At 42.2% G+C, this 10,548-nt stretch overlaps 1 protein-coding gene across 1 annotated transcript; it reads right to left on the minus strand.

The window, feature by feature from the left end:
* Positions 1 to 6,689: 6,689 nt before the first annotated feature.
* On the minus strand, positions 6,690 to 8,412 carry LOC133551577 (diamine acetyltransferase 1-like). The gene is made up of 6 exons (XM_061898418.1): positions 8,185 to 8,412; positions 8,060 to 8,111; positions 7,553 to 7,636; positions 7,379 to 7,480; positions 7,255 to 7,295; positions 6,690 to 7,171 (listed from the first exon to the last, which is right to left on the minus strand). The coding sequence occupies exons 1-6, from the start codon at positions 8,248 to 8,250 to the stop codon at positions 7,004 to 7,006; spliced, it is 513 nt and encodes a 170-aa protein (XP_061754402.1). The 5' UTR covers positions 8,251 to 8,412; the 3' UTR covers positions 6,690 to 7,003.
* Between the last annotated feature and the right edge of the window lie 2,136 nt (positions 8,413 to 10,548).

Here is a 10,548-nt window from a genome sequence, read left to right on the forward strand (position 1 = left end):
GGGCTTCTTTTAATATGGACGCAGCCTGGGCAGGGGGAAACTCGTCTGGACTAAAATATAGAATAGTGCATACATATTAGAGGAAAGAAGTCAGAAAATTCTAAAAAAAAAAAAAAAAAAAAAAAAAGTCACACAATGGTCCGAAGTGGCGTACTAAAGCAAACTTAAATAAATAGTAAATAAATAAAAAAAATAGACGAGATTTTATTATGTTAAGGTCAGATCAACTACGCTAAAAACTAGTTCATAATGTCGCAAAGTAATCTGATTTATTTATTCAGATGAAACATAATCCTGGTACATTTTTAATAATCATGCATTATACAACAATTAAACACACCTCGAAGTTACAAGTTATACCCTTAGGTCCAAAATGCCCCCACTCATAAAAGTTTAATAAGTAAGTAATATACTATATATATATATATATATATATATATATATATATATATATATATATATATATATTTTTTTTTTTTTTTTTTTTTTTAATTGTCCTTTGAGATGCAGCATCATGTTATCAAGGGAGTCCCTACATATTTAAAGTACAGTAGTTGAAAAATATGAAATTTTAAATATTGATTTATGCATATGTTATATGCATACACAATAATTAATACAATTAAATGTGTGTATATTAATGAAACAAATAGAATGTATAATTAATATAAAAAAATATAAAATATACAAACCCTGTTTCCATATGAGTTGGGAAATTCTGTTAGATGTAAATATAAACAGAATACAATGATTTGCAAATCCTTTTCAACCCATATTCAATTGAATGCACTACAAAGACAATATATTTGATGTTCATACTCAAACTTTATTTTATTTTTTGCAAATAATAATTAACTTCCCCCCAGGTGCATGTCTTTGGAAGTGGGAGGAAGCCGGAGTACCCGGAGGGAACCCACGCATTCACGGGATAGGTTGATTGGCAATACTAAATTGGCCCTAGTGTGTGAATGTGAGTGTGAATGTTGTCTGTCTATCTGTGTTGGCCCTGCGATGAGATGGCGACTTGTCCAGGGTGTACCCCGCCTTCCGCCCGATTGTAGCTGAGATAGGCGCCAGCGCCCCCCGCGACCCCGAAAGGGAATAAGCGGTAGTAAATGGATGGATGGATGGATAATTAACTTACAATTTCATGGCTGTAACACGTGCCAAAGTAGTTGGAAAAGGGCATGTTCACCACTGCGTTACATCACCTTTTCTTTTAACAACACTCAATAAACGTTTGGGAACTGAGGAAACTAATTGTTGAAGCTTTGAAAGTGGAATTCTTTCGGCTTTAGTCGTTCAACAGTCCGGGTTCTCCACTGTCGTATTTTACGCTTCATAATAAGCCACACATTTTCGATGGGGGACAGGTCTGGACTGCAGGCGGGCCAGAAAAGCACCCGCACTCTTTTTTTACGGAGCCACGCTGTTGCAACACGTGCTGAATGTGGCTTGGCATCGTCTTGCTGAAATAAGCAGGGGCGTCCGTGAAAAAAATGGCGTTTTGATGGCAGCATATGTTGTTCCAAAACCTGTATGTACCTTTCAGCATTAATGGTGTCTTCTCAGATGTGTAAGTTACCCATGCCTTGGGCACTAATGCACCCCCATACCATCACAGATGCTGGCTTTTGAACTTTGCATCGATAACAGTCTGGATGGTTCGCTTCCCCTTAGGTCTGGATGACACGATGTCGAATATTTCCCCAAAAATTTGAAATGTGGACATTTCAGATCACAGAACACTTTTCCACTTTGCATCAGTCCATCTCAGATGATCTCGGGCCCAGAGAAGCCAGGAGCGTTCCTGGAAGTTGTTGATAAATGGCTTTCGCTTTGCATAGAAGAGCTTTAATTTGCACTTACAGATGTAGGGACGAACTGTATTTAGTGACAGTGGTTTTCTGAAATGTTCCTGAGCCCATGTGGTGAAATCCTTTAGAGATTGATGTCGGTTTTTGATACAGTGCCGTCTGAGGGATCGAAGGTCACGGTCATTCAATGTTGGTTTCCGGCCATGCCGCTTACGTGGAGTGATTTCTCCAAATTCTCTGAACCTTTTGATGATATTCTAGACTGTAGATGTTGAAATCCCTAAATTTCTTGCAATTGCACTTTGAGAAACGTTGTTCTTAAACTGTTTGACTATTTGCTTACGCAGTTGTGGACAAAGGGGTGTACCTCGCCCCATCCTTTCTTGTGAAAGACTGAGCATTTTTTAGAGAAGCTGTTTTTATACCCAATCATGGCACCCACCTGTTTCCAATTAGCCTGCACACCTGTGGGATGTTCCAAATAAGTGTTTGATGAGCATTCCTCAACTTTATCAGTATTTATTGCCACCTTTCCCAACTTCTATGTTATGTGTTGCTGGAATCAAATTATTATTTGCAAAAAAAAAAATGTTTATCAGTCTGAACATCAAATATATGTTGTCTTTGTAGCATATTCAACTGAATATGGGTTGAAAATGATTTGTAAATCATTGTATTCCATTTATATTTTCATCTAACACAATTTCCCAACTCATATGGAAACGGGGTTTGTACACAGAATTACTTATTAAATATTATATATATATATATATATATATAAAATATATATATATATATATATATATATATAATTTATATATATATATATATATATATATATATATATATATACTCCTCTCTGAGCTGCTACCTTACCGTGGTAGAGGAGTTTGCGTGTCCCAATGATCCTAGGAGCTATGTTGTCTGGGGGCTTTCATGCCCCCTGGTAGGGTCTCCCAAGACAAACAGGTCCTAGGTGAGTGATCAGACAAAGAGCAGCTCAAAGACTTCTATGGAATTACAACAAAATGAACTCAGATTTCCCTCGCCCGGACGCGAGTCACCGGGGCCCCGCTCTGGAGCCAGGCCCGGAGTTGGGGCACGATGGCGAGCGCCTGGTGGCCGGGCCTGTCCCCATGGGGCCCGGCCGGGCACAGCCCGAAGAGGCAACGTGGGTCATCCCTCCAATGGGCTCACCACTCATAGGAGGGGCCATAGAGGTTGGGTGCATTGTGAGCTGGGCGGCAGCCGAAGGCAGGGCACTTGGCGGTCCGATCCTCGGCTACAGAAGCTAGCTCTCGGGACGTGGAACGTCACCTCACTGGGGGGGAAGGAGCCTGAGCTTGTCCGCGAGGTAGAGAAGTTCCGGCTGGATATAGTCGGACTCACCTCGACGCACAGCAAGGGCTCTGGAACCAGTTCTCTCGAGAGGGACTGGACACTTTTCCACTCTGGCGTTGCCGGCAGTGAGAGGCGACGGGCTGGGGTGGAAATTCTCGTTGCCCCCCGGGTCAAAGCCTGCACGTTTGAGTTCAACCCAGTGGACGAGAGGGTAGCTTCCCTTCGCCTTCGGGTGGGGGGACGGGTCCTGACTGTTGTTTGTGCTTACGCACCAAACAGCAGTTCAGAGTACCCACCCTTTTTGGGTACACTCGAGGGAGTACTGGAAAGTGCTCCCCCGGGTGATTCCCTTGTCCTACTGGGGGACTTCGACGCTCATGTTGGCAACGACAGTGAAACCTGGAGAGGCGTGATTGGGAAGAATGGTCGCCCGGATCTAAACCCGAGTGGTGTTTTGTTATTGGACTTTTGTGCTCATCACGGATTGTCCATAACAAACACCATGTTCAAACATAAGGGTGTCCATATGTGCACTTGGCACCAGGACACCCTAGGCCGCAGTTCCATGATCAACTTTGTAGTTGTGTCATCGGATTTGCGGCCTTATGTTTTGGACACTCGGGTGAAGAGAGGGGCGGAGCTTTCTACCGATCACCACTTGGTGGTGAGTTGGCTGCGATGGTGGGGGAGGATGCCGGACAGACCTGGCAGGCCCAAACGCATTGTGAGGGTCTGCTGGGAACGTCTGGCAGAGTCTCCTGTCAGAGAGAGCTTCAATTCACACCTCCGGGAGAACTTTGAACATGTCACGAGGGAGGTGCGGGACATTGAGTCCGAGTGGACCATGTTCCAAACCTCTATTGTCGAGGCGGCTGAATGGAGCTGTGGCCGCAAGGTTGTTGGTGCCTGTCATGGCGGTAATCCCAGAACCCGTTGGTGGACACCAGCAGTGAGGGATGCCGTCAAGCTGAAGAAGGAGTCCTATCGGGTTCTTTTGGCTCATAGGACTCCGGAGGCAGTGGACGGGTACCGACGGGCCAAGCGGTGTGCAGCTTTAGCGGTCGCGGAGGCAAAAACTCGGACAAGGGAAGAGTTCGGGGAAGCCATGGAAAACGACTTCCGGACGGCTTCGAAGCGATTCTGGACCACCATACGCCGCCTCAGGAAGGGGAAGCAGTGCACTATCAACACCGTGTATGGTGCGGATGGTGTTCTGCGGACTTCGACTGCGGATGTTGTGGATCGGTGGAGGGAATACTTCGAAGACCTCCTCAATCCCACCAACACGTCTTCCTTTGAGGAAGCGGTGCCTGGGGAATCTGTGGTGGACTCTCCTATTTCTGAGGTTGAGGTCGTTGAGGTAGTTAAAAAGCTCCTCGGCGGCAAGGCCCCGGGGGTGGATGAGACCCGCCCGGAGTTCCTTAAGGCTCTGGATGCTGTGGGGCTGTCTTGGTTGACAAGACTCTGCAGCATCGCGTGGACATCGGGGGCGGTACCTCTGGATTGGCAGACCGAGGTGGTGGTCCCTCTCTTTAAGAAGGGGGACCGGAGGGTGTGTTCCAACTATCGTGGGATCACACTCCTCAGCCTTCCCGGTAAGATTTATTCAGGTGTACTGGAGAGGAGGCTTCGCCCGGATAGTCGAACCTTGGATTCAGGAGGAACAGTGTGGTTTTCGTCCTGGTCGTGGAACTGTGGACCAGCTCTATACTCTCGGCAGGGTTTTTTAGGGTGCATGGGAGTTTGCCCAACCAGTCTACATGTGCTTTGTGGACTTGGAGAAGGCATTCGACCGTGTCCCTCGGGAAGTCCTGTGGGGAGTGCTCAGAGAGTATGGGGTACCGGACTGTCTTATTGTGGCAGTCCGCTCCCTGTATGATCAGTGTCAGAGCTTGGTCCGCATTACCGGCAGTAAGTCGGACACGTTTCCAGTGAGGGTTGGACTCCGCCAAAGCTGTCCTTTGTTACCGATTCTGTTCATAACTTTTATGGACAGAATTTCTAGGCGCAGCCAAGGCGTTGAGGGGATCCGGTTTGGTGGCCACGGGATTAGGTCTCTGCTTTTTGCAGATGATGTAGTCCTGATGGCTTCATCTGGCCGGGATCTTCAGCTCTCACTGGATCGGTTCGCAGCCGAGTGTGAAGCGACCGGAATGAGAATCAGCACCTCCAAGTCCGAGTCCATGGTTCTCGCCCGGAAAAGGGTGGAGTGCCATCTCCGGGTTGGGGAGGAGACCCTTCCCCAAGTGGAGGAGTTCAAGTACCTAGGAGTCTTGTTCACGAGTGGGGGAAGAGTGGATCGTGAGATCGACAGGCGGATCGGTGCGGCGTCTTCAGTAATGCGGACGTTGTATCGATCCGTTGTGGTGAAGAAGGAGCTGAGCCGGAAGGCAAAGCTCTCAATTTACCGGTCGATCTACGTTCCCATCCTCACCTATGGTCATGAGCTTTGGGTCATGACCGAAAGGATAAGATCACGGGTACAAGCGGCCGAAATGAGTTTCCTCCGCCGGGGCTCTCCCTTAGAGATAGGGTGAGAAGCTCTGCCATCCGGGAGGAGCTCAACGTAAAGCCGCTGCTCCTCCACATCGAGAGGAGCCAGATGAGGTGGTTCGGGCATCTGGTCAGGATGCCACCCGAACGTCTCCCTAGGGAGGTGTTTAGGGCACGTCTAGCTGGTAGGAGGCCATGGGGAAGACCCAGGACACGTTGGGAAGACTATGTCTCCCGGCTGGCCTTGGAAAGCTTCAGGATCCCCCGGGAAGAGCTAGACGAAGTGGCTGGAGATAGGGAAGTCTGGGCTTCCCTGCTTAGGCTGCTGCCCCCGCGACCCGACCTCGGATAAGCGGAGGATGATGGATGGATGGATGGATATATATATATGTATATATATATATATATATATATATATATATATATATATATATATGTCGAGGTTTCTGTGGCTTGTCCAATATACAGTGCTCAATACTGGGGTAGAGCGGAATATACGTTAGGTCATGAAAAAACACAGACGCTATATCATCCCTACAAGCCTTCAGGCTTAACTAAGTAGTTATACAATATAATCTAACACAATATATATTTTAACTTACACCTTGCAATAGAGGTGGTCATGGAATCAAAAATAGGGATGAAAAAAACAAGTTTACTACAAATAGCCTTAACATGATTGGTTTGCTGGTGTGAAAATCAAAATAGCTATACTGCAAGTCAACGATGTCCTAGGTGCGTACATAGATTTATAATTATTGTCCCTCATTGAATATTCCATTCATCAAATTAAACATGGATCATTATAAAAGGGATTAAATGTCACACTGAAAAGAGAATTAGTTACAATATGTATATTTGAAGAAGATATCACACTAACAATAGTTATTTAAATATATTTTCAGGTTCACACATTGTGACATAAACTATATAACACAAAATAGAATAGTAAATAATATCAAAGCCAAGGGTTAATAAATGTTAGTAACACACTCCTAAATGATTGTACTCTTGCAGCAATAATAATGACACAAATAATTGACATTTTAAAACAGTTTTTATTGGAAGGGATGGCAAAAATAACAATCCCTCCAAAAACAAGTCCAGCTCACTTATGGATCAATAACTGTAATGTATGAATATAAACTGTTGTGGTAAAGGATAAACTAATTATTCAGAAATATTATTTGATAGGCGTATTAAAACAATTAAAATCAATACAAATGTCTCTGCGATATAATCATCATATTGTGAAATTACAAATTGTAGTTTTCCTTATACATTGGATTGACAAGCATGGAAGAGTTTTGGAAAATATACTGTATCAGTAGCATGCAGGATACAAGAAAACGTCATTTCTTGGTCATTTTCAACAGCTCTCCTTTGTCAATCGCAAAAAGGCGCCATCCCTCTTCGGAGGAAAGGTCAGCGGCCCCCCTTCTCTTGTAGAATTCGATAGACTTAGTGTTGTTTTCTGCAACGATGAAGTGCATGCTGCTACAGCGAGTCCTTACTGCCGTCTGCCGCAAGAAAAACACACACAACGTTAAGAAACAAGTAGAGGTGACAACTTAATTTTTTTGTTTGTTTGTTTTAACGCTACCTCACTTAAAGCTTTTAGGATCTCTGAGCCAATGCCGAAACCTGGTAAAGGATTGAGAACATGTAATCTGTCAACATACAAACAAGTTCTGCAAATGATTAACCTCATAAAATACAATCTTTACCTCGAAACTCTGGCATGACGAAGAAGTCCTCTAAGTAAAGCAGCTTTCCAATCCAAGGGTCATAAGTGAAGTAGTACATGGCAAAGGCAATCACATTGTAGTCTAATGGATGACATATCAAAGTCAGCATGTTTTATTTATCAGTCTGAAAAGAGGGAATACTGTAGGTTTTACCTTCAGATGTCTGCTTTTCTTTTGGGACTTCAGCTACTAAGCAGTGGTAGAAGGGATGCTCTCCAAAGCCGTCTTCCAGTAGCTCTACAAGGGACGTGTTGGTTTTTATTGCATGCACATGTGCAACTCCAAAAATTTAAATAACGTGCAAATGTTCGATTGTTCCAGCAATTAGGTTTAAAAGATGGAAAACTAATACAGTTTATGACATAGGCTCATCACATGCAACTCAAGATATTTCAAGACTTCTTTTGATATAATTTTGATGATTATGGCTGACAGCTTATGAAAACCTCAAATTGAAAATTTCAGATTTATTTTTATTTACCATGATCCGCAAAATTATAAATAAAAGCTTGGCATATTTCACTTTGCATGGAATGAGTTTATATAACATATTAGCTTCACATTTGAAATTGAATTGCTCAAATGAAGAGACTTAAGTTAAGTTTTAACTATTTATTTACATTTTGACAGTGCTGACAAAAAAACATCCACAAACATCACCTTTCTCGGTTAGGATGACCTGCTCCTCCATCTCTTCAAATTTGGCAAGTTCCTTAAAGGCAAACAATATATATATTTTTAAATAAAAATAACTCCACCATCTGTCAGTGTTAAAATAAGCTTACCTTTATGAGTCGCAGTATGTCGCACACGTCAGTTGGTTGGGCCTTCCGTAATATAAAATTGGCCATTTTCTTTTTTTCCCTTTTTTGCCTTTTCTCACTATCCCTCTAAACGTGAATAAAAGCAAAATTTGTTTCTTCATCAGCTCCTTAGGAGTTGACCCCCCTCGTGATGAATCAGGACATGCAGCATACACTGACGTGCTTCAGATTGTGCTAGCTGCACTCCTTCCATCTTCTATATGTAGGCTGTGGGGGTGTAAAAACAAGCTTCCATATATGGGCAAAGACCAGGTTTTTCCTGTTGTGAGTCTTTTATCTTGACTTCATCATCTCAATGTCCTTTAAAAGATAAACATTAACTAGGCCCGGAACATTTCCAGTCAATTTAACAGTTCTACTTGACATGATTGTGTAACTTTTTCATACGACCAGTACTGTAAAGTCATGTAAATTACTATCCAAATGTCAGCATTTGTCATTAACATAAATGTGTGCTATAAGGTTGATTTCACCACAGAATATTTGGAACTAATTTTCAAATCATTAATACAGATTGTTCCCAAACACTTATTTAAATACTTAAATTATATAAGTGCAGTACAGTCAACCCTTGCCGCATAATGCTTTGAAGTTTGCTGCTCCACTCTATTGCGTATTTATTCATATAGTTATTTTTAAGAGCATATTATATATATTTTAGGCCTAAATTTAGCACTGTAAGCATACAAATGTCTAAATGAACCAGAATTATCAAAACCACAGTGGTATTGGTCATTAGATGAGACCAAACCAATCAAAATGTGCTGTTGAGCATCGTGACCACTGATTGGCTCAGCCTCAGTCAACATAATTATACTGGATTAAAAGAGTGTCAAGTTGAATAAGTGAGTGTTATGTCATGTCTAGATGACTGTCATTACTAAAAGAAAATTATTTAGAAGGCCGTGAACTGGTTTTAAATGTTTTAGCTATGAAAATGTATAATTTGTAATTGTACATTCATAAATAATCCCTACTTTGCGGTAATCCATTTACCAGGCCTGCAACTAATTAACAGCAATAAACGAGGATATACTGTTTTTGGGGGGTTAAATTGGCGATCAGTCTGTTTTACATATTTTAAGAAACCACCATGGGCCATACTTGTTGAAATTTCAATGTCAGTCTATTTTTCTCCAATTTAAGAAAATAAAGAATATCTCCAATCCAGCGGGTGTGGAAGGGAGGCACTATATAGTCTTCCAATTTAGCACAATGGGTCTTTTAGCTATCAAAAGTAGTAATTGCTACCAAATTATTTTTAGGGTTTGCTGAGAGAAGATGACAGAGGGGCTAACCCAAAATAGTCCGCTTACACTGGATTGGGTTCAATTTGGTCGCCAATTACCAAACACAAAGCATTTAAAAAATCAGTCCAATAACTGCACTGGGATGGGCAAAGCCAAAACCTATGTACTAAATAAGCTGGAGACTGTTGACACTGAGCACAAAATATCCATTTTCTGTAATACATCTTACCCAGTCTGACCTTGGTATTAGAGCTATGATGTAATAGCTTGCATTGAATAAGGCTGTGTCTAGCACAAATAAATGACTTATGAACTATAAATCTCTGTCCAGCTCATCTCATATAGAGCCTCAGGTAACTCCCCCAGAATTGACTTAATTGAATTTGTAAATGAAAAAATTGATTGTAAATATGTCCAAATTATCCTTTTAAAGTCGCAAGTGGCGTCAAAAACTCATCTAAAAATGTGTCAGTCGGTAAGTTTGGGAACCTGGGGAAAGTATTTCGAACAAAACTGCAGATATGTAGATATCGACAAATTTCGCCACACATTGTGTGTGTGTGACAATCATTGGTACTTTAATTAATATCTAAAAAAAATGTCGCTTAGGGAGTGAAAATGTATTATGAAGTTGCTGGAAAAAAAGCAAGTGTTGCTGATCCCCAAACCTGACCATTTTAAAAAGGCACTATCGAAAAGAGAGCAAGGGAAAGCATCATTAGCAGTGATGGGTGCAAGAAATAGTCTGTAGACCAAAATATCGCTTAAACTGAACCGATATCCTGAATGAGGTCATTCCAACTGAGGTTTTAGTACAAAGAGGAGGTAGAAGAGTGGGTGAGAGAGTGAACCAAAGCTTTTCAAGAAACTGGTTTAGTTGAGTTTGCCTCCATAACCAGCCATAAAGGAGTGGGATCCAATGCTTCATATTGCAGCCAATAGTCAACTTGTGTGATGACTGTATTATGCTGATAGTATATATTTGCACCATGAATTGATTACGTGGACCCTGACTTAAACAAGTTGAAAAACTTATTCAGGTGTTACCATTTAGTGGTCAATTGTAGGGAATATG

The sequence above is a fragment of the Nerophis ophidion genome, linkage group LG04, assembly GCF_033978795.1.
Source record: "Nerophis ophidion isolate RoL-2023_Sa linkage group LG04, RoL_Noph_v1.0, whole genome shotgun sequence".
NCBI classification, from domain to species: domain Eukaryota; kingdom Metazoa; phylum Chordata; class Actinopteri; order Syngnathiformes; family Syngnathidae; genus Nerophis; species Nerophis ophidion.

Coding starts and splice junctions, on each gene's coding strand:
- LOC133551577 (XM_061898418.1), bottom strand. CDS start 8,250: ATGGCCAATTTTATATTACGGAAGGCCCAACCAACTGACGTGTGCGAC. Junction 8,112..8,184: donor ACATACTGCGACTCATAAAG/GTAAGCTTATTT, acceptor TTTGCCTTTAAG/GAACTTGCCAAATTTGAAGA. Junction 7,481..7,552: donor AGAAAAGCAGACATCTGAAG/GTAAAACCTACA, acceptor GTCATCCATTAG/ACTACAATGTGATTGCCTTT.